At 33.1% G+C, this 25,033-nt stretch overlaps 1 protein-coding gene across 11 annotated transcripts in view; it reads left to right on the top strand.

Moving 5' to 3' along the window:
* The window catches only part of KIF6 (kinesin family member 6), a 167,860-nt gene that overhangs the window by 13,255 nt on the left and 129,572 nt on the right, over positions 1 to 25,033 (top strand). For all 11 annotated transcript variants that reach the window (XM_068185499.1, XM_068185493.1, XM_068185495.1 and 8 more), the window contains 4 exons: positions 193 to 340; positions 2,888 to 2,997; positions 10,909 to 11,038; positions 20,139 to 20,345. In XM_068185499.1, the coding sequence (XP_068041600.1) occupies positions 193 to 340; positions 2,888 to 2,997; positions 10,909 to 11,038; positions 20,139 to 20,345 (595 nt within the window). The remainder of the gene's footprint in view (positions 1 to 192; positions 341 to 2,887; positions 2,998 to 10,908; positions 11,039 to 20,138; positions 20,346 to 25,033) is intronic.

Below are 25,033 nucleotides of genomic sequence, written 5' to 3'. Positions count from 1 at the left end.
ATTCTAGATAGCTGTTATTCTATAAAATGTAGGAAAAAAAAATATATATTAAAGTGTACTCTTGTATTATGAAAGATAATTGCTATGTAATTAAGAATTACTGTTAATTGTGTTTTGGTTCTATACAAAGTTGATCATGGACAATATGTTTTGCCTTAAATATTAATTATCTTCCTTTTTTTAATTGTATAGTGTTTTGGCTGGATACAATGGTACTATCTTTGCATATGGTCAGACAGGCAGTGGCAAGACTTTTACCATCACAGGAGGAGCAGAACGTTACAGTGATCGAGGCATCATTCCCAGGACTTTATCTTATATTTTTGATCAGTTGCAGAAGGTATGAAATGTTATTTTCTGTTTATTTTTAATTTCTGATTTCAAATATTTAACTATTGCTAATGGTTGTTTTTATAATAGTGTTAGTAGAAATCCTAAAACTAACGATTAACAAAGTACTTGACACGGTACTTATTGTGTGCAAGAATATATTTGTAGTTGTTTTGGCTACCTGGTTTATTGCAATAGTCTGAAAACTATGGGCATCATTGTGGGGGGCTTATCTAGTTTTAAAACCCAGGTTATTTTTAGTTGATGCAGCATACCTTCAGATCACACAAGTGGTTCTCCTTGTCTATCACTTATATCAGCTCCACTCTGGTTTTGTATTGCATGCATTGCATTTCATTTTGACTTTTTATGCAATGAGTCAATAAGAGAAAGGATGTGCCAGAGTAAACACTCTGATTTTTTTGTTTTCTATGTTTATTATGTTTGTGAGAAATTTAATTTTCTTTTAGTGTCTGAAATACTTACATGAGTCAATACAGTCAATTATTCCAGTGCTTTTTTAATTATAGGAGAAGGTGAAGAGAGGAAGAGAAGAGTCTGGTGTAATTTATGTTTTGTCTCTTCATTTATTCCACCAGGCCTATGACTCATTAATCTTCACATTTTAGCAAAGCTATTCAATTAAGCCAATTTAAATGATTTGACATTAGCATAAATCATTCCACTGTACATTTATACTCTTTCAGCTGTGTACTACAGAGTACCAATCTGTTTGGATAAGGGTATATGGCTCAGTCACATTAGTATGCCCTGTCTCAATAAGGGTTAACAAAAGTAAGTAATTACTTTGGCTCTTTGGAAGTATGACTTTGGCAGGTAAATGTACACAGCATATGGCAGGTGCACAAAAACTTGCCATTGTGGGAACAGAAATTAAAAAACCCACATAATCATGTTATCTTAGACCTTCTGCTACACTCACACAACCTCCATGGAGGACTTTTGTTGTGGAAAGTGAACAGGTTTATCATGTAATTGCCAACAACAAACAGGGTTAACACACCAACATTCTTTTCTAATGTTAATTATGTAATAAAAACAAAATAGGACGAAAAATAACTAGTATGTTTGTCAAAGTCTCAGCGCAGAAATACCAATTTTCTCACTTTGGACTGGATTTTGGATCACAAGCTATATTTAGTTACACTTATAGGGCTATTTCAATTTTCCTGCTTCCATTTTTTTTTTGTATAATTGTCTTTCTTAGTGCATTTTAAAGGATCTCTTCTTGGTGTTTTATATTTCCTCTTGCCTTTCTTTTCGTATGTTTCCCCTGTTGCACTTCTTTATACCTACAACTGTGGTTTGGAAACTGCTCAAATAGTGGAGAAGAATCATTTACCTTCTAACCCTAAGTAGGATGAAACAGGAGAAAGTGAAATCAGGGACATGAAATACAAGACTTGTTAAACTCTTACTTGCACAAAGAAAGCACAATTTGAAACCAAAGAAACAGAACTGGAGAACTAAATGAGAAGCAAATCGAGCCCTTTGTTTTTAATAACATCTTTTAATTTAGAAATTCTCCTATTTCCATGGCATCCTGTTTGAACTGTTCCTTACTACATTTTTTGCCATCCATCTGTAGTGTATCTTTTAAATTGTCCCCTGAAATAGAGAACTGTCATAACCAATTTAAAAAGTCATGGGAAATAATTATTAAATGAAAGTGACAAGTTCTATCTCAAAGTATTTTGCAAAAAAAAAAAAAACTGTAGTGGATTGAATTATTAAATTTCAACTGTAATTTGAGTACTTTCACAGTGGTTTTATCTGCTGAAGTGACTTATTTCTTTTAATTCTCTTTCATTTTTTTTAATTTGGAAATCATAGCCCACTATTTTGAGGTTTATGTTGTTTGGATTTGGCTTTGAGGCAGGGGAAAATTGTCAGCAAAACTCAGGTGTGTTGAATTACTTTTTGGCAATGTAATTTACCAAAAGAGTTGTGATTGCAGAGAACAGCTGACATCATATACAGTGCTCTAATGTTATGATGAAGAGAATGAAAAGCACTACATCAGTGTTTCTAAATAAAGTAAATCTTATTTTTGTTGTTTTTACTTTTGCTTTGTTTTTTCTTTAAGCATAGTCTATCAATAATATGAGGATTTACCTTTTTATAATAACTTTCTTCTTTTAGTGCAGAAGTGAAAAATGTCATGTTGCATAGTTCAGTAAGCAGCTCCCATGTTCTAAATATATACAGACTTTTTAAAGTATATAGAATCAAATAAAAATCCCAGACTAAACTCATGGTAATGGTGGGTTTTTGTGGGGGATTTTTGTTTTAGTGAGTTGTGTGTGTGTCTCTATTTTGGTTGGGATTTTTTGTGGGGTTTTTTTTCCTTTCTTCTTCTTGAGTCCTTATGCATGTGATAACACATAACATGAAAATATCAAAAATTTAACATGTGTACCATACCCAGGAAAAGAGACAAAGTGAGAAAGTGACCTAGAAGCTTTAGAAATAAATTTGTCTTCTAATCTACCTCTGACTTCTGTTTAAAGCACTATTTTTTTTTTTTCTTATCCAGGATAGCAGTAAAGTGTACACAACTTATGTTTCCTACTTAGAAATCTACAACGAATGTGGTTATGATCTGCTGGACCCAAGACATGAGGCCTTCAGAATGGAAGATTTGCCGTAAGTAATAAATACAGAAAATCATCAAAACCAAGAGGAATCATTTTCATATACCATATTACATCGTTTAAGGACTTTTTGAAGTTGTGCTACTGATCTCAGTGTTAATTTAATCAGAATACTTTGTTTTCACTATTTTGTTAATGGTGCCTAAATATTCTGTGATTTTGTGTGTATGGAGGGTAGGGTGTAACTGAAGGTGAAAGGATTAAAAGTGTTTGTTGCTATTATGCAGAAGAGATCTCTTGCAGCCCCTGACAAGGAGAAGGTGCGCTTGTTTTTCTCATGGCAGCCTGTTTCTTTGTATGGCATGTATGACTGTGTGGCAGACATATAACAGGTTGTATTTCCTTGCAATGGTAATGAGAAAATCTCCCTGCTTCTATTTGGATATTTTCCTTCAAGGATAATTATTCTTATAGAATATGCAATTATGAAATAAAGTAAGTTACAGTTAGAAAATAGGCCACAAGGAATTCAAAGGATAATATATTTCCTTCAGAATGGATGGTTGTTATAATAGTAGTCATTGATCAGACACTAGCACCTACTAATGCTTGGAGAAGGGTAGTAAACAAAGGTTTCTAGGTCATGAATGCTCCAGCTGGTGAAGTTAAAGATTTCTAATTTTTAGGAAATCCAAATCCTAGTCCTCAAGTCTGAATTGATATTTTATAGTCTGTGTTATTTTTAAATAGCTAGGCAAACACTAAATAGGTGTGAATAGGTGAGTTGTTTACTGGATTTGCAAGTGCCCTGAAATAATGCTGAGCACCACGAATTTTATCACTCAACATGATAGTAACAGACACTTGTAAATAGCAATGAAATCACTGCTGATACAAGAACAGGAAACATACCGAAATTTTTCAATGGGACAATAAAAGAAAATCAGTACAATTTTATTTTGAAATAACTAATTATGTTATTGACATATTATTAAACTATTTTATTTATTAAAAAAATCTTGCCACACACTATTTTATTGTGTTTAAATGGAGCTTTGTTTTTCCACACTGTATGGGGTATCTAGGACATGTATGTACAAAACATTTTTCAAGATTGATCTTTATGAAAGAATCTAGTCTAGAGATTAGGAAGGCAGCAGTTAAATGCAAAATGTGAGACTGGGCTTTGAATTGGTCTAATTGTTTCAGTTTCTTTACCTGAAAAATGGAAGTAAAATTTATTACTTTATGACACGTCAGTGCTATGAGGACTGTGTGTCATTACCAGTGTCTTTCAATATGAAGTTTAGGATTCTAATTTAATTTATCATTTGCTTCCTGTGGCATTCAGACAAAAATTTTAATCAGAAGCTAGTTTGGATAATATAATTTAATTCAGTGTACATTTTTGCATGGACAAAAAATAGTGAATAATGGGTTACACTTTATTTATTAAATTTAATGCTGTTAAGTTGTTCAATTAAGTTGTTAATTGCATTATTAATTTCATTATTAAGTTATTTGAAATATTTTATCTGAGCTCATTCCAATTAACATTTTATAAGAATTAATTTATTCAATTCAAAGAAACTGGATTTTTGTAATTTAATTGCAACTTTGAAGCAGATATTTGGGGTCACATGCTCTAGAAAATGTAATATTTTAAAACTAGGTACTGAATATTTGCTAATAATTGTGATTCATAGAATCATCCAATTAGGTTTATGTATGGTGATTCAATTAAAATAAAGAATAACTCTGTGTGTAAGGTTATTTTAAAATGCAAAAGTTGATAGATAATTTGATTGTAAATTAGGAATAAAGCATGCTGGGATAATCATAATTACCCGTAAACTTAGATAGTAAACTTACATACTGTAGGATGAGTTTTAATAAGAAAATAGATTTTTCTCTGCAGAGTAATATTAATAAGTGCTTTAAGATTTTACTGTGCATGGACATTTATTTCCACTACATCATGTGTCAATAAAATATGTTCTGTAAACCTAAACTATACCTACATTACTCACATTTAGTATGTGTAAAAGTATTTAACTAATAAATTTTTTTGTTTATTTTAATATTGTAGTCTGGGGATTCAAAACTTAAAAATATCTAGTGCCATTCTGATCTAAAAAGGGAGTAAAAGCTGTAAGAATGAGTTGTTGCATGACTAACTATATTTCAATTACTTGATTAATTTTCTTAAATGATAAAGTAGACGTTACTTATAAGTAAATAATAATCACAATTTAAAATTTATCACGTGTTTATCATCTAATATATATTTTTGTAGAATTTTATGTTCTTAAAACCTCTTAATATTTTAGTGACAGTGAGCAAAATACAAAATAATAAGTTTGTTTGCTTGAGACTATGAAAAAGAAATTATGGTTTTTGTACTTTAAAAGTGTCATATTTTACATGATCATCTAAGCTTTGAGCACCATAAAAAGCCAAAGGCAGGGTATTCACCCTATGTTCTTGGGTAAATATTGGCTGTCAGTGCTGATACTTTTCTAAGCATTCAAGAAGGAGAAGACTATTGAAGAAATGTGTAATTTTAGAAGAATAAGCAAAAAAATTAGTTAACATCATATAATGTGCAGATTGTTCTGGAACAGTATTGCTATCCATATTCTTGCAAAAGAAGGGGATGTAATTTGAATTAAAGATATGTACCTCTGATCAGCAAACTCTTTGTTCTTAGCTTTATGTTACCAGTTCAATGTAAGAACTGAACGCAGATAGCATTCAGGTGATAGAAGTTATGAAAGGCTTGTGGATACACTACAGGCTTGTTGATAGTACTTGAAAAATGAGACATTAAAACTGTATTTGATGCTTAAGGCAAAGGGAAAAATAAACATTTTAAAAATTGTCCATTGCATCTAAACATTACATGATTAGACTTGGAATCTCAGCTCCTGAAGTAAAGGTTTTGTGTGTAGCCATATTTTGTATATTCTGTAGACTATAAAATTTTCATCTTAGCAGTGTTTACTCATTTCATCAGAGTCTGCCAGATGAGAAAGGAAGAGGCTCTCACAAAAACAACCACAAAATCAATCACAAAACAACTTTTCTTGAAATAAATTCCTGACAAATGAATTAATATGGACCATATAGCTGCACATCTATATGTATATATATACAGATTCCTACACAGAATTATGAAGAAATTGAATTTAATATTGACAATCTAATTCTGTTTGTAGCTGTAGAGAATTCCATGTTCCTATAAGGAAATTGATTGTTTTCAACACATAAAGGTATGAAATTATTTTTATAAGAAAAAGATGGTAGAAGACTATTTAAATACTTACTGCCATCTTATGTTTTCATAAAAGCTTTGCAGGAGTTCAAATTAGGAATACTTTTCTAAAGTATTTATCTCCAACAGGTTCTTGGTTGTAGTGTATTTATAATTTATGTCACCCAATGTTACTGAATTTCACTTTGGTTACCTACAACCTTTGGTCAGGAAGAGTAAAACTCTTCCTAACATGTTCTTATTTATCCAGAAATAAGAATTTTTTGACACAATGTATAACACAAAAGTAAAGACTGAGGTTACAGAACCATTAATCAGGAATTACTATATTTATTTATAGGTAACCAATAAGTTACTGCTTTATCTGTCTGATGGCATGTGAAGGCAAACTACAATTAATGCTGTTTTGACTTAGAATGACAGTCTAGGCTGCAGTAATTGAGGAGCTACTTGTCAGGGAGCTCAGACAACCATGACTCCACAGTGATGTGGCCAGGGGAAAATAGAATCTAAATTTCAAGTCAGCTAAAGGGATTCCCCATTTTTGTAGGAAGGTTTTTTAAAGTCCTCTTTGAGAGGGAAATGTTTAATTTTTAGTGTGATGCTGTCCGACTTAAAGAAAATCACACTTTAAGCTCAGAGCTAATTAACTTCAAACATCAGCAATGATGTCTATATCAATATATTAGTAACATGCAGAACTGTTATGATCCATGGGGTCAGTGTGAAATAACTTCCCTTTAAAACAAAACCTGTTACTACATATTGGAAAATTACCTCAAATGAGTTTATCTTCTTCTGTTTCTCTACTGTCCTCCAAGGGCTTTAAGGGCTGACATGGAACACTAAAATAACTACTAAAAGAATTCCTGTTTTCCTTAACTAAGAAGGATACAAATAAAGGCTAAAGGAATAATTTTAAACATATAGGAAATATATTTTATTCAGTCTGATTTTTTTAATGCAAATAAACCTAATTCTCCCCTCCAGTCTCAACAGTGTTAATGTCAGACCCTTTTAATAGCTGTACCAACTATGTAATTTGGAAATTGACCACCAACCATAAATCTACAAGAAATATATTTCCAATGTTCTGAAAATTATCAATATTTTATAACTTCTAAGGCTAATAATATTATTAGTTCCCTTTTTTAATATGAAATACATTCTTTCAAAATTGAGTGTTCATTGTGTTACTACTGAATACCAAAGGTTAGGAGAATACAAAGTTTTGTAACTTTAGACTTTGTTAATGAGGAGGCAGCTAAAACCTGTTTTGAATAATTTCTTCTAAGGTTATGTTTTTTGTAAATTACAGTTCAAACAAATTACACTTAAAAGGCAAACAATAACTTCAGCATGTAAGATATATTGGTTATTCATATCCATGTTTTGTGTTGATTTGATTTTTATAAAGTCCAGTGAAACTTTTTAAAGGTAACTTTTCTATAAGCATTTGAGCAAATGTCAAAATTTATTAGACAGATTTTTTTTTGTGAGTGAGATTATTGATGTTGCCTGCAAATTCTAACAGATTTGGTATGTTTTATTCATACATGAACCACTGATTTCATTGTTTCAGTTTTGATTCCTTGTTCTACGTGGTGGGGTGACGGGGGAAAGAGAGAGTGCACAGCTTTTTTCCAGATGTCAGTAAGAAAGATTTAGCAACAAATTTGTTGCTAAAACAAATATCTTGATAGGGTAACTGCTTTGGTAAGACAGAATAAGAGAAGGAAGATAGATGGCAAGTAAATCTTGCATCCCATCACTTGCTGGGTGCCCTGCATCCATGCAACATTGGGCAGAGCCTGAATGACTCCCCTACAGTGCACTGCATAAGAACAGTACAGGTCCTGGCCATGGAGAGAAGGTCTCCCTTTTGCTCTTTTGAGCTTTTGTATAATTTTCTAATAAGAAAACAGCTTCATTCTAGAAGGTGTTCTCCTGAGAACTCAGTAAATTTATCTGGCGGCTGAAGGATCTGTGCAGCACAACTGAGGCCTGAATGTGCTGCTGTGTGCGCAGCACCTCACAGCCTGTGCCTGCTCAGCTTCACTGTTACATTAATCATTAACCCCTAAATAAGTAACAGTCTCCAGTCATGTCCATAACATCCAGAACAACCAAACTGTGTTTTTGTTGTCTCAAAACATAATCCATTGGAGACAGTGGGAAGGATTTCCTATCACAATATGACATATCACAATATGACAATATGACAAGCAAACAGTCTGCACAAGCCCTTACTCATCTCATAGTTCTGCCATGTCTCATAAAGGAGATTATGCTCTAAATCTCTATTTGGATGGAAAATCAAATCTGTGTTTTGTTGTGGTGCTGGTAGCTGAATAACTTTGTGACCTTGCCTCTTGAATACATGTTGACTTTGTCCTCTGTTGTGGTATTCAGGGAGTTGTACTTTTGAAAGATCATCTTTTTGGGATGATATATAAGATGATTATCCTGACAATTCTTTCCTAAAAGCTCAAGTTCCTTGCAGCTTTATAAAACATTGCCTATATGTATCCATTAATTTATTCTGTTCTTCTGAACAGACTCCAAGATGTATACTTACTACTTTTCTCTTTTAACTTTATCCTAAATTTATTTTTGCTCCATAGTCTCCTCACAATGATGCAGTATCACTATATTCTGCTCATATATTGGCATAGGAGCTGTGTATCTTCATATGTTTTTTGTTTGCATCATTATGATTAATTTTTAAATGTTTATAAAATCTTTGCGATTATTTTAGATTTCTTCAATTCTAAGCCCTAGAGACATATATAATAATAGGAAGCTTGGTCGTTTGTTTTCCAATTAAAATGGTCATTTGTTTTCCAAAATATATTAAGTGGGGGTTTTAATAATATTTATAGTACACAAGTTAATGAATTAGTATTAATTAATCAAAGGATGGTCAAGGTCAATGTTTACTAGTAACAAGAATTTAATAAATGAAAGCATTCAGTGTGCAAGGCTCTCCTGCATTGGTGGCAGCTCAGTTGATGCAGGAAAGGGCACAAGTTGATAAGGGTATACACTAATCAGAACTGCTGTGGGCTTTAGTGTATGATGCACACACAGATGCAGACAGAATACAATCTGATATTATCAAAAATTTGATACACAAGACCAGAATTCTACTCCAGGGTTTATGCTTTGAATGGGGAAACTGAGTTTTGTGATTATATGAGAAACATCTTAGACCACCACACAAAAATAAGGCTAATAGTGGGAGGCAATCATACCTGGAAGAGCAATTGTTATAACTACTGAAGAAAGCTTTGTGTGTACTTTTATGTGCAATTTTTCTTGAAAAGAGTGAGGGCATTGCAATGTGTTAAAATTATTTCTCTATATTCATTTGAATGTTTTGGCCATCAGACTGTGAACTACTCCCACAATGTTTAAGAGTAATACTATGGAATGCTGCTTTGATGCTTGATTTCATTCTCAGTTTGGGACAGTGTGGAAGGTAAAGTAAAGCAGAACAAAACCCAGTCTCTCTGGTTTTGAAGCAACTTGAAATAATTAACTTGCAAGAACTACCTACTGATAAAAACTCAAGCCCCATAGTCCCTCTTATGGTTTATCTTGAAGAACATGAAAAAATATTTAAATACAAATATGTATACATATAGGTGTGTATATATAGATAGAAAATATTATCTATACTTACATAGAAAATAGTTTTAGTTTAAATAAAAACAACTCCTAACTTCTAAAAAACCTCTAATTTGTTTTAAATAGTATCAGAACACATAACTGACTCTGAAAGACATGTTATTTATCCTCAGATTTAATGTACTTCTGTTTCAACATATTCTTCTCTGAGTTTTCCAAAGCCAGTGAGGTAGCTACTTGTCCTCCATGTTGGATACTATAGGATGTCTCAGCTGAGGAGACCCTAATGGCTACTCAGTAATGCCAATAAAGTTTAACTCTCAGTAACCATTTCAAAAGAAAAAAAAATCTTATGTTGGACTATTCAAAGAAGTGAAAAAGATTTTCAGTAATATTTAGCAGCTCTTCTGGAGCTTTTGCCATATCCTTGATACTTGCATCCAATTCCTTTCTGACAGCTTTAGACTTATAGATGTGTAACTAAGAACATTTCTAACAAGGGGAATAAATAAAATAATTGTTGGCTTGCTTTTAATTTAGGAAGGGATCATTTACAGATGTAGTTACTACCATTTAAGAAAAATGAAAAGACAAATAGTCTTGACAAATGTTTCTAAAGTTATTAGAAACATGTTGACTACAGATGTGTTGATTCTGATGCCATGTATATTTGTATGTCAAAATAGTGGTATGCTTTATGTATCATCTGTACTTGGTAAAAGCAAACAAACTCTTACGTATTATTTGTAATGATTCATCTAATCTCTTACTCTTGAAATTTTTCTATCTCAATAAATAAATATCCCAAAGCTTTCTCTAAAACTTAGTTTTCTTATATTCCTTCTCTATGTGAAGATTCATAATAAAGGAATAAAAAGGAGGTGACAGTAAATAAAGAAATCAACATTTCCTTTAATGTGTATAATTTATTTTTCATGTTTTTTCATTATCATTTGACTTGGGTTTTAGATTTCATTATTTAGGTGCGATCAAAATTAAAGTATAAAACAACATTGCAATAAACTCTAGTTTTTGCTGTTGTTTTTATTTTGCATGTAGAAAAGTGACAATAATGGAAGACTCTGATCAAAACATTCACCTGAAAAACTTGTCTCTTCAGCAAGCAACCAATGAAGAGGAAGCCTTAAACCTACTCTTCTTGGGGGACACCAACAGAATGATTGCTGAGGTGAGTTTTGCTGCTCCAATCTTCTTAATGCCACCAAAGTTAAAATGGTCAAAAACATCTCTCCTCCTGTGTAAAATAAAATGTATATTTTAGAAGACCTTGGACATAAATTAGTATCCTTTTTTTGAGTGTATTTCCACACTGAAATTAAATAAGCATTTCTCTGATGATAGTGTTCCATAGTGGATCTTATTGGTGGCTCTTGATGTCATAACTTACTGAAATTCAAATAAGTATAATACAGAAATTCTCGTAAACTATTGACTTACTTTTGAATGTGGCATGTCTCAGCATACACAGACATGTAAATATAAGAAAATATGTCCTTGCAAAATATTGTCAAACATTCCCAATGAAATTTTTCCCTGGAAGTGTTCAACACCAGGTTGGATGGGGCCCTGAGCAACCTGTTCTAGTGGAAGGTGTCCCTGCTCATGGAGTGAGAGGGGACTGAGGGGTTGGAACAAGATGATCTTTAAGGTCCTTTCCAACTCAAACCATTCTATGACTAAGCACTCAATTTCCTTTGAAATATTTAAGTCCCCTCTCTTTTTCCTTCTTATTGCATAAACACATGGTGTTATGTGGAAAAGCACAAAACAAACAACCTCCCCAACCAAAGACCCCCAAAACCAAACAAATAAACAAATCCCACCAAAACACCAGATGGTAGTTCAAAGGATATTCAAAATAAATATGTGCCAATATTCAAGCACAAGGATATTTTTACTGATTCTAAAAAATTCAGTGTTTCCATATCTGACTCCTGTAAGGTTCTTTTTTCCCTTCATAGGGAATATAAATATAAGAAGTGTATTGTATAATATGAGTGCTGGCAATGTGTCTTTACTACAATAGAGTTAATTCTCTTTTAGAACTTTTTGGGTTTTCTTCCTCTGTATCTCCAAAAGGATATCTCATAAATTGACAAGAGAGACACTTAGACTATATGAGTAGTCAGGTAGTGACTGTGTTCCTGCTGCATGACCACATATACCTGGACACAAGGGATGAAGCATTTGATTGCAAAACATAAATAGATAACACAAATACTTATTCTTTCTTAAGGATGCCTATTTCAACAGTTATATTTTGAGAAGAACAAATATGTTAAGGCAAGAGACAATCATCATAAGGGCTGCTCATAAACCTGGGCATTGAGGCAAAGAACTGCTTCATGATGTTGAAATAGAAAAATTGGTACTGTGTGGAGGAGAGGAACTTGACAAAATGTAATAGAAGAGAAAAGTGTTAATCTAGAGATCTAAGAAACAGGACTTATGATATAAAACATAACTTCTCCGGAGATCCATATTTTTAAATCTTGAGTTATGATAATACTTTCTGACGTCTGAAGATTAGAACCCTCTTAAGTAAACTTTAAAGAATAAGAAGTGACATTAATAAACTTAAATAGAAAATAAAGTAAAATAAATTCTGGATTAATCTTTTTTATTGATGAGTTTGGCTGTGGAAAAATTCAGATGACTGTTATGTGATCTCATGGATCACATATGAGATCTGTAGTCTCTAAAATTGCAATCTTGTGTCTTAAACCTGAATAATCCTTCTTTGAAAAGTTGGCTATTTTGAAAATAAGAATGGCAATTTCTGCATTGCTTATGCTAATGCAGTCTAACTTGTGATTTGAGGGGTGCATTTTTCCCTTATCACTGATTGTGCTAAAAAGAAAGTCATCACAATATTAAAAGTACTCTATACGCAACATTTGTTCATTCATTAAATTTCAGAACCTAAGAGAACATTTATAACTGAATGCTACTTTCCCACATATAACTATATAGCCCAAGAAAAGGAAGAAAAAGGAAACTCATCTAGTTTGTGCAGTATTGCTTTACTAGGCAATGTAGGACTGGTCCTTTGCTCTAGTTTTGATGTGTACTACAAGTTGTGTAAATGGTAAGATGGGAGACATTTTTGCACAGACAATTCATAATGTAAAAATACAAATAGGATTTTTTTTGTCTTATATTTTGGTGGAGAGAAATAGGCAGAGATCAAAACCAAAAAGAGTCTTTTGTTGGCAGCTCTGCTGAATATGAGGATTAGATATTTGTTTGCTTTCTGATAAAGCAGTTTCTTGATACATTTGAATACATAAGAATCTGCAGCAACAGGTTATAAAATCTGAACTGTTATATTTTCTATCTGTTAAGACAACTTTATGATTTCAGTGTCTGAAATGTATGCTAAGGATTTAAAAATCAAATTTGCAGTATAAGCAATTTGTAGCAGCAGCATCTAAAAAAGCTCCTGTGTGGAAATAAGTGTTTGGCCATTTAGGTAGTGTTCTCAAACCATCTTATTTTGGTATACTATTAATATATTTTCAGCTGAAGTGGTCTTTTCTTGTGATGGGAAATCCCATATGACCTCTGCCTTTTGAAATAGCATGCCTAAACTTCTGTGATTTTAAGAATTCTTAGTGGTTTTTAGTATTTCTTTAAAACCAATAGATTAAGGTAGCCTCCCAAGGATGTGCAGCAATTTCAAAACTGTAAAATCCTTTTCTGAGATTAGTATGTCTGAGGACTGTAGTTACATGTACAGTTAGAATTTATTTTTCCTCTAATGAAAAGGTACTTTTTTTTAATGAGGAAGGAAATGTTTCAGTGCATGGTTTTATACCTTATACTCCATTTTTTAAATTTGGCACACAGTGTATATAACACAGTATTTGTTCCATTATTTAAAATGTTTGAAATACAGATGGGGCAATTGGTAAGCTTTTGGCAATGTTTACATGTGTTTATTTCAAGAAAGAATGAAAATTAAAGGTTTAAGGGTAGTTTTGGGGACTGACTTACGACCTATGAATTGAACTAATTAGAGTCGTATTTATTGTACATTAATATTCTCTTCAATATATTTAGCAAACCAGTGGTAGCATTTGACTGCATTTTTTATTGAATGAGATAGGATTTCAGTGTGTGAGCATATGAGATTAAATGTCACTTTTGACAAAAATGCATGCTATCCAGGTTAGTGCTGCAGTCTAGAAGACATTACAACTTTCTGCTTTCCTAGGTTCCTCTTTGGTGTCAATTATTTCCACTCTGAAACCTGTAATATTGTATTAAGAGCACCAAATAGCATTGTTATTTCAGCACAGGTGCTTTCAATTCCATGTGTGGTAAAAAAATTACTGGTCATACATACTACTTTGAGCAGTCCTTTAAATGCTTTGGGATTTATATGGCTAAAAAGTACTATATAACATAAGATTAATAATGTCTTTACCAGGGAATATTAATTACTTTAAAAGTTACCTGAGTTTGAATGTTATCATGTTCTAACTGTGAAACTGTACTGGTAGTAAATATGGAAAGATATATTATTGCTTTCAGGAAGTGATTGCACCTATTCTGATCCTGATATTTTCATAGGAACAATTTTTCAATTTCAACTATGACAAGTGTACCTAAGTGTCACCAGAGGACACAAGTAAAAACGACGTACCACAGCTTTGGTCACCATGAAGAGACTAATTTATTTTTTCTGACTCCAATCATTTATAGTTCTCAAAAGGTGCCAGTGGATTGGAAGGTGAACGTGCCACCTCTCCAACGACACTGGACAAACTACCAGTCTATCAAATTTCTCTGCTTCTATGAAAGAATGCAAAACAATAGGTTGTTTACAGAAAGTTGCGTGAGAAAGTTCTCTACAAGAATGTAAATTCAGAAGGCTTTAGAAAATCCTAAGAAATCAGGGCGACACCTAAGTACAACTGAAGAGCCCCTTCACCTGTAACATATTTAGAAAGGAAACTAAAGACATACTGGGGTCTCTCTCATCTACCAGATATAAAGACGGGCACCTTCTATTCTTCAATTTGCATGTTCTTCCTTATAGCATAGTTCTGTTGGAACTGGAGTTTATATTCATTAGATAGAGATATCCGTCTGAACTGTGAAATGACTGTAGCTGTCAGAACATCTTCCTATAGATATCCCTCTGATTGTAGCATGAGATTGGAGAAAATTAATTTGATATCCATCTTGGATGCTATCAGTACTTTCTTTTTTCCCCTTGCTCTTCTTTGAAACATTCAGAAGCAAAAAAAAACTTAAGAAGAAAAAGATGCATTCCTTAAAATAAAATTTTGTACCTTTTTACTGAGACATGTTCTCAAAAAACTCTGAACACTCAGAATCAGCCTCTCTTTATTCATTGGCTAGTCGCTAATTCACTCATACCATTCCAGGGGAATCTTTTCTTCATTGAATCAAAATATTTAGACAGCAGAAGAACATGATTTTCCTGTATGAGTTGCCAAGTGGAGATGGTTTGCAGTATGGGCTTTACTGCACTTATCACCTGCAAAATTGTTTTGTCCCAGTGGTCCTGAACTTTTTCATGTATTATCTCTGTCGGAGTGTTTTGGCAGCCATACTTAACACATTATTCTTCCAGATAGTAGCAGCTTCTGTTAGTCTAGTGGTGATTTTCAAAGAGCTTTTCATATGTCTTTGTCCTATTTAAGGACCTATTTAACCTTTGTCCTATTTAAACTTTCTCTTTCTTAGGTCTTCAATCTTTAAGAATGCTATTTAGATCTGTAGCATCCCTTTCTGGCTATTTTTGTGAAAACATAATAGCAGCTGCAACAAATAAAGGATTTAGGAAATACATGAATTCCTGTATAAGGAAGAATTCCTGCAGTGTTTTGCTGACTTAAGATGGGTAAGAATTAGATTAAGATAGACAACTTAGGTTGCAGTAAGTTTTTGGATGGTTCTTGACCTTGTATTCCTTGAAAGAAATACCCAACTCAGAAGCTTCTTCCAGTATGACTCTGATGTAGATTCTCATTTAAATAGAAGCCATCTTCTTGCAACCATTGTATAAATAGATGTAGTAGTTAAAGGCACAAAGCTTCTATACAATTTATTTAATTTCAGCAGACACAGGTATAATTTTGTCCTGGAAAAAACAAGACTGGCTTGAAATACACCTTGCACATATTTTCCATGATTAAATGAAGTGCTGATGCTTTACCAAGTCAATGTTACTGAATTTGTCCTTTACCATGCCAGAAATGGGCATCAATAGATGACCTGGCATTAAGTCATTTGTAGTGTTCACGTGATATCACAAAGCATCTGAAGTCTGCTTATGTGGTTTATGATGTCACAGAATTCCTGGAAAAAATTATTCTTTGTAAGTTACTGCCGCTCATCAGTTGTTCTATATATAACTCTCACAATAGCAACCACCTACTGAGAACCAGGCCACTCCCCTCTTTCTTCTTTTTTCCTTCATCACATCAAATTAGTGTTAGGATAATTTCATATACATATGGTTTGAATACTACTAACAAAGCCAAAATGAACTCTGAAAACCACCAAAGGAACATTTTAGTAGGCTCATAAACACTGTCCAGAAAATGTTATTTGTTTTCTGTTTTCAAACTTTCTAAACAGCTGAATGATGATACTCAGAAGTTTTATATGTAAGATAACACCCAAATAGTAAAAGAAAAGGCTTGTTCTTGGACTGGAGATACCAACACATCATCATTTCTGTTGTGTGCTGTGCATCTACTTGTGTGGTAAAAGTAGCTAAGTGTGGGGGGATAATGAAATTAACATTTCATGGTTGCATCCCATTTAACAGTTTAAATTGTTATTGCTTTATGCTTTCTGCAAGAGTTCTAACAGAGCTTCCTATATATGGGAACTCCAAAGCAGAGATAGAATCATACTGCAGAAAGGAATATTAGTGTCTTGATTAAGCCATGTTTCTACTCTGAAGAAGGACTTCACAAAAATACCAGTTTGGGATTCTAGCCAATGACTTCCAAATCAGCTTCATTATTTTTTTTTTTTCATTTACATGGGGAAAAAAAAACCGCTGTGGAGAGAAAAGCAATGGGATTTTTAATGACTAGTCCAGCCAAATCTACTTGGAACACTCAAAATAAAGTTGTACCTAGTGTATCAGAATAGATAATAAAAACCTTGTAGAGCAAATATTGCCATATGCTGTTTGGAAATCAGAGTCCTGAAATTATGTTCTTTTAGGATTTGAATTTTTTTTTTTTTGCCTCTGTTGGCATTAAATGGGTGTGACTAAAGGCCCTTTTTGAAATAGATAAGGTTTTGCTGCAGTGTGAATCTCAAGTTTGCTTAACAATACTTATTCAGAAGTATGACGATTTCTTCAGCTTCTGTCATAGCAACATTTGCTTTGTGCTTCCACCTGTACTGGTACTTGATCTGGCTTAGGCTTGTCTGCAGTATAGTGTGACTGATGCCATCTCTGTAGTGCAAAATATGCCTAAATATAAGTTCTGTCAAAGAGAATGTCCTTAAATATTAAATCTGTTGTGAATTTTTATCTGGAAAAAAAATCCAGTCCTGCTTCACAGAGCTGCAAATAAAAACGTTGTAGCTGTCCTAGTAAAATAAGTGAAGCTGGCTCAGATTATTCGTGGAATCAGAATTGCTGAATAAAGTACATTTTCACAGCATATAACTTTTTCTTAGTATAACTGCATTTTAAGTAAGTTTAGGAGTGTTTTCTTGCTTGACACCTTTCCCTCAGACTGTTTATTTTCATTCCAACACTACAACTCACTTTGTCTTCATTTGCCCAGCATCACCTCTGAGGACAGCATAGCATGTGAATATACTCTGCTCATTTCACAGGATCATGAATTCTAAAATTCTTCATCTGTTTAGATTGATGATCAAAATTATTTTCCCTCTCCCTCTGAGCTTCCCTGTATTAGGTAAAGCAGCCCAAAAGAAAATACGGCAAAGGCTGAAATTTCCTCACAGAATTTTCAACAACAGCTACAAGTGTATGCTATTTCTGCACACTACCTACTTGTTCACATCCAGTATGCTGTCATTTTCAGGTATTCTGCCACAGTTGTTTTCTATAGATGTGCTGTGTCTGAATTAAGAAACTGATTCAGGTTAAATATCTATGGTTTACTGGTTTTTTTTGGTTGTTTTTTTTGTTTTTGGTTTTTTTTTTTTTTTTGGTTTGTTTTTTGAGCTGGATCAGTTCCCAAAACCCATTTAGTAGTGCTGGCACTATTAAGGCTTTAAAAAAAAAGGGGAACTTGAAGTAGAGACAATTGAACCAAATGGTCCATATTATTCCTGTTAAAGGACTCTTTGACTTGTAGTCTTTCTGTTAAGAGCTATCCTTTCTGGATCAAGGAGACGACGTCTTCAAGACCTGCAATGGGCAGGCCATTTTAACATTTGCAGTGTTGTATGGTAAAGCAGATTATGTAAAAAAAGACAATATGTTGATATATCTGGTCTGAATCACAGGGTAGATCTACATTAAAAAATTACTGCAGAATAACAGAGGAATAAAGTAGAGGCCAGAGATTAATGTAGACAGTATAATTAGGATGTTACTATTACTTTTTTCAGCAGCTATAAATAAATATAGATTTAGTTGCTGACTCCATAATATTGATTTATTATTTTACTACTCTATTTTTTGCAGGGTCAGCATTTATGTCCTGAAAGTAATGTTGTCATACTTATTATAGTTTATGAATAAAAATACTATCTTTATGCTAAACCTTTAATCTCCATATATAATCTCAAGCTTTAGCTATTTATGAAATGAGGATTATGTAGAGTAATTTTAGCTTTAAGTTTCTAACAGTACCTTGACACAACTAAACCAAAGGTACTTTAGATGCTTAAAGATATTTTATATGTTTTTTAATAAAAATACATATGTGATGGCATATGATAATTTAAAATCTAAAGTTGAATAACTGAGAGCTGTTTAAAACTTTTGGTTCTGCATTTCAAATATATTGAAAACCTCTGAAGTGATGCTAAGACTGCACATTTCTAAAAATTGACCAAGACTTTCTGTGTTTTAAATTAAGGAAGTGTGGCTGTAGTTATTTCCAAAAAAATATATTTCAAGCCAGACATTTTATGAAAATTCTGTCGTGCCACCTAAAAATCTGATATTGATTTTGCCAAGCATAATTTTTTCATATAAGTAATAATGCAGAAGTCTAAAGCCTTATAGGAAGTCCTATTCCTTGTTACTCTGGTAGCTATCTATTGGAAAAAAAAAAAAAAGATATACCAATGGGGAAATTATTAAGTTCTCAGAGATCAGCATTCAGTAACTTTCCCTCCAGTCAAGCTGCCCTTTTCTAGTATTCCTCATGTGTTAAGGCCACTTGTTTTGCTGATGTTAGGGGATTTTGGACCAGCCTTAAATGCTTACAGTAAAATTTGTCCAGATTAAAGTTATCCAAGTATTTTTCTAGAATACGAATGTCAGGTAAATCCTTTTGGGTTCTTTTTGCATGTTCATTACAGGTCCAATAGCTAAAAAATGGGATTTGTGAGTTTGCAGGCCCCAAGTTGGACAACTCCCTGGGGGCTCCCCTGGCAGGGGAGACCCTCCTGGAGCAGTTCTGTGTCAGAAACGAGACACATTGGACTTTTTCCGTTTTCAGCTTCTGTTTATTGTTATCTTATCAAAACTTCAGCACACTGTCTGCACCAGACTCTGCATGCATGAAAAACAGCACAAAAATGGCTAACAATTTCTTGTTACAAGATTTTTTTAAGTCTAATTAAAAACTAAGCTACCCAATTAAGAAGTGACACCTAAATTATTTTCCTTTCTAACCCAATAACTGACCCCTAAAGACTCGCAATGCAGATTTTTCTACCCAATTACAAGATACCACTAAACCCAAGGAGAAGAAGGAAGAAAGGAACTCAAGACAACACCCTATATCCTCTTTTATCTATCTGTAACATACTAAAAATCCTAAAAACTAAATTTCTCACCCATGTGACATACTACACTACTCTCTACAATCTCTACAATCTATTTCACACTTTTGTGGTTTCTAGTTTACCTTGAGACTTTGGAAGTTTTCTCCATGAAGGATGGTCAAAGTCAGTGCTCCCCTGGGGGTCAGGACACCCCAGAGTAGACAGAGAAATATTCCTAGTGCCCTGGGTTTCCACAGGGATTGATTATTTCAGTTGCCAGATTACTGAGCTATAAAAAGTTGAATTTATTTATCCACTGAACATTGAGAATTCTTTTTTTCCTGTCATTATAGACACCAATTAATCAAGCCTCAAGCCGATCTCACTGCATTTTCACTATTCACATCTCCAGCAAGGAACCTGGATCTGCAACGATCCGATGCTCCAAGCTGCATTTAGTAGACCTTGCTGGATCAGAACGTGTTGCAAAGACTGGAATTGGTGGCCACTTACTGACAGAAGCCAAATACATCAACTTGTCATTACATTATTTGGAGCAGGTAAAATTGAAAAAATGTAAAACATTTCTCCCTTTACTAAATTCATGTTTAACAATGTGCAATGTTTTGGAAAACTTTATTCCATTATTTACTTAGTCTTAGCATATTTATTGCAGGGTTCTTTAAATCATTGAATTGATGTGTCTTCCTTTAAAATAAAATATTTTAATTTAGGGCAAACTTAACAATTAAGCAGTAAGATTATAGTTGGTATACAGGGTAGTATTTCCAAAGTGGTTTTCTTGTTTTCTTTGGAATAATAAAGATGTTTACAAGATTTCAGCTATATTTCTCCTAAAAATATTCATAATCTTCTTTCCCTTCCACACCTGGGATCAGGATGTATCACTGAAAATAACATGTTTGAGCTTTATTTGATTCAAACATTGTAATATGGTAAATTATTGGGCTCTTCTCTCATGTGTTGTTTTATTCCTCTATCAATTTAAATCTTTGATCTTTTTGAGACAGAAGTTATCATTGGTAACGTATTTATAGATTGACTGCCATAACTGGATTTATACCAATAGTACTCATAGATGCAGTATAATAATATGTAAATAAATATTGGTTTTATTATTATTACTGTTATTTTTGTTACTATTAAATCTCCACAAAGCTTTGTCATTCAGCTGTTACTAAAAAGATTTAGCCTCATAATTTAAGGTGTACTAAAATCCCTATCCTTCTTTCACTGTTGCTTTTTGGTTTTCCCCTTTGGAAAAGTCAAATATTGAGCAAATAGATTGCTCCTAACTAACCTTATTCATTAAAAAAAAAAAAAAAAAAAAACTTCCACAGCAGGAGTGAAAGGAAACTTTGGAGATTTACAGTAAAAATATTTGGTTAATTATGATGATGATTATTAATAATATATGTTTTACACTAATTATATAATTATTAAGTTGATTATTAAAACAATTATTTAATACTATATTTTAAAAAATATTTTTAAGGGTTTAATATATATTTCTCTCTGCTCTACCATGATGTTTTATATGGTTGATGTTTATGATGCTTAGCAGGTTAGAGTAAGAAACACTTGGCAATGAAAGAAATCTCTTTTGTGAATGTTGTGCTATTAAGTTGCAGTCACTGAAGATTTTCAAGTGTCCATTTCAGATCCTGCACCTGTAAGAAAAATTAATTTCTTCCTAAGACTGAATATTTAATATTATTTTAGCAGTACAGCAAACAATGTTCTTGTTGCTAGAAATTAATTGTTTTTGGAATTCTGATGGACAATATAGTATTTTCTCCTAAGGCTTCTTTAAAAATTTTTATGTAGAAACAAAGCAGGTCTGTGAGGCTGTCATTTAGGGGGACAATTAAGGAGGATAGGGAGAGGAAAAAAGGCTTAACTCCAAAATTCAAATCTCTACTTTTTAACTTGCCTTACAGTACATGTGCTGTTTAGTAAAAAATACTTCTGAGGAGATCATAAATCCTGAAAATTTTGTGGGTGTGTATATCTGAAAATTCTTTAAAATAATGATTAGCAAATATAACTCTTCTACTTGCTGGGAAGAATATTTTTCATCTGTGAGTTACATGTTTTTCTGTTAACAAAAACAAATCTCTTGGATTTCATTTAATTTATGATCAGAGATATTTCATCTGTCAAAAGAAGAAGCTTAAGGTACAGCAGGTGGCAGTCAGTCATTTACTATCACGTTAGATTTTTTTCATGCTGCTTATTTGTTTAAATTTTAGCTTGAAGATTAATGTCTGTATTTGAGTTATACTTAAGGGAAGTGATAAGGATCAGTGACTCTAAAATGGATGTCTTCAGAACCATAAAAATTATACTTGGGATCTTATTTATTGTATGATTTTTATGTATTTAGCAGGGGAAAATATTATTTTTCCATGCATATTTTAATTCCTATTTTAGGGAAATACTGTTGGAAATAGGCATTTTTGATTTTGTCTGGGATTGTGTATCAATAGAAAGGTATTCTAATATTGAATAAAAGACCACCAAAGACAGTAAAAATATGTTTTTTCTCCAGTTCAGTGGGAATTGAAACATTAAATTCTGAACTTGCAGTGAATAATATTAAAGTGAACAAATACCTCAAAATCAGCTTATGAAATTCTCAACTCTTTAGCTATCTACTGGTGGTCTAGTGTTGATTTTGAAATACTATTGTTGCCATTTTGAAATACTTTTCACAGTAAAATAGTCAAATTATTTGTATCGAGATGACAATAAGAATACAGTTCTGTGTTACTACACTTGATCTACTTGTTAAATATCTACAGCATGTTAAAAAGTCTTCAAACAAATCCACTGCACTTTTACTCCAAGCAGCCTCTAGATCTAGAGAAAAATGAAGATAGTTTTATGCAGCTGATCTGAAATGATAGCAGGAATTTGGAAGTCCTTAGTACTGTATCTGGATAGCTTTTTTTGTCTGAGATGTACTAGTGTGTTCTGGAATTACAACTGCAATGTAACTGTGCATATGTAGATGTTCCCTTATGATAGAAATATATAGGATCCTGGACCAGGTCTAGAGTTGCAAATTAAGTTATACTGCCATATGATTTGACACTATAATGGAATTATATCCCAAAAAAAAACCCCAGGTTATAATGCTCTCATTGCTTTAATGAATGTGTTTGTTAACCGTCTTCTAACATGTGTTCTATTTACAGAATGTTGAAAGATTTTATCCATTAGTGGATGGTTGCTGCCCAAATTTACCAAAGGGGTTTTTTTAACAGTTTGTTTGTTTGGGGTTTTTTTGCTTTGTTTTGTTGGTTGGTTGTTCTTTTTCTGCAAAGACCGCAGTTTTAACATTCTAAACTCTACTAGAAATAGGAAGTAGGATGGGAAACAAAAAGAAGACTTCTGAAGCAGGAATGTGGCTTCAGAGCATGTGATACCCTAAACAGCAAGCTAGAGGTGTACCAGAGAGCTCTGTTTCTGCAAGTGATGCTCACCAAAATGCCCATCTCTTGAGGATTCTCTGAGAACATGATGGTGGTGCAAATCTGTTCCTTGCACAAAGGATGTGGATGGAAACAGGGACTCTTGGGCACACTTCAGATCATGTCAGAATCACTTGCACTCCTTGCACTTTCTGTTGTGCTAACAGTGTTTCCACATGTGTCAGCGGAGTTATTTGTGAGTGGTTGTACCTGCTCTGTTTCATGTAGGATTTAATATTACAAAAAGTGACAAGAGTTCTGACAGCAACTAGGGCTTAAAGTAGTTTGTTTGATCCTCTCAAAATGTAACTTTCTGCTTTAGAGGCATTGTTAAGCTTAAAATTACAGGTATTAAAAAAACCCCTTTTTATATCTGAAGGATTATAACACCTCCTTAAATGAGAGAATTTTCTGATTATCACGTTTGGTCCCTCTTAGAGAATCCAGGTTCATCTTCTGTACAGGTGGTGTTTGTAACTTTGTCAAAGTATATTACTTCCTTCTCCTTCAGATTCTCCTCTTTCTATTCCAGATTACTTGATTGGATTGTAATGATTAATTTAGTGATTAAGATGAAGTTTTACTAATGGGACTTTAGACTATTTGTGTTTTGGGACTGTCACATGACAGTGCAATGGGTTCTGCATCATGATAGCTGGTCACAGCTTTTCAGCATTAGTGTGAGAGGGTTCAGATTCTAACTGGGCTGCCGACTTCCTGCATGGACTTCAGAAAAAGTGAACTTCCTGTAACAATGTTCCCATTTTTAATGGAAATAACATATCTTCTCTCTGACCCTTTTCTCATCTTGTCTATTCTGATTATAGTCTCTGTGTAGAAGAGGCAGGGAATGTGCTTATTAATGTATGTGTTAGACTACTATGAGGTTTCTATGCAATATTATAAACCAATAAAGCTTTAACATGTTTCTATGTAAAAAGTTGTAACATATGAGATTTGAAAACCTTGATCCAGGAATGGGTTTCCAGATTCCTTTACAAGACAGTAATATTCTTATTATGAATTTGTGTCTCTCAGGGCTGCCAGTGTAAGATTTATAGTTTTAACTTTCTGAACACCATTAAGAGAAACTAATGCCACAAAAAAGTCGCTACTAAATTTTCTAATACAGCAATTTTTTAAATTGTAGCATAAGCAAAATATGCACTGATATGTAACATTTATTAAAGAAAAACCAACTCCTAGTCCTTTAGGAGACCTTGCACAACTCATACAGCTAAAGTTTTTCAGTACAGTGCTTGGCCAGATAACAGTTCACATCTTTTATATCACAGGACATGACAGGGTAATCTAGCTTTTTATTTAATAATTAGGTCTCATAATGTAAACAGCTGAGGAGAGAAACTGATAATAGTAGATGTACAATTTCCTTTTTGGCCAAGGTATATATATTCTAAACTGAATCATTTCTTTCCAGCTGTATGTTGTAATCATGCACTCTTTTATTTGTGCTTTGCTTTCCAAGACATTTTCTCAGAAATAAATGTATTGGCCCATGTAAGAAGCGCATGTTTTAAGAATGTGTAATTTTTAAAGCATGCTTTAGCAAATATTGAGGAAGTTTTTACTTTAATGCTATCCATATTTTGTAATCATGACAAAAAAGTATGAGTAAGATTTTCATTAAGTTCCTGTGTCTTAGGAAAACCTGTGGGTTTGAGTTTATCATGTTCGGTTTCCATGTTGCTGAAAGACTGTAAGGCTAGGACATGATAAAATTTAATGTATTT

This window comes from Anomalospiza imberbis, chromosome 3 (assembly GCF_031753505.1).
Source record: "Anomalospiza imberbis isolate Cuckoo-Finch-1a 21T00152 chromosome 3, ASM3175350v1, whole genome shotgun sequence".
Classification (NCBI taxonomy): domain Eukaryota; kingdom Metazoa; phylum Chordata; class Aves; order Passeriformes; family Viduidae; genus Anomalospiza; species Anomalospiza imberbis.
This window is presented reverse-complemented; position numbering and strand designations above follow the sequence as displayed.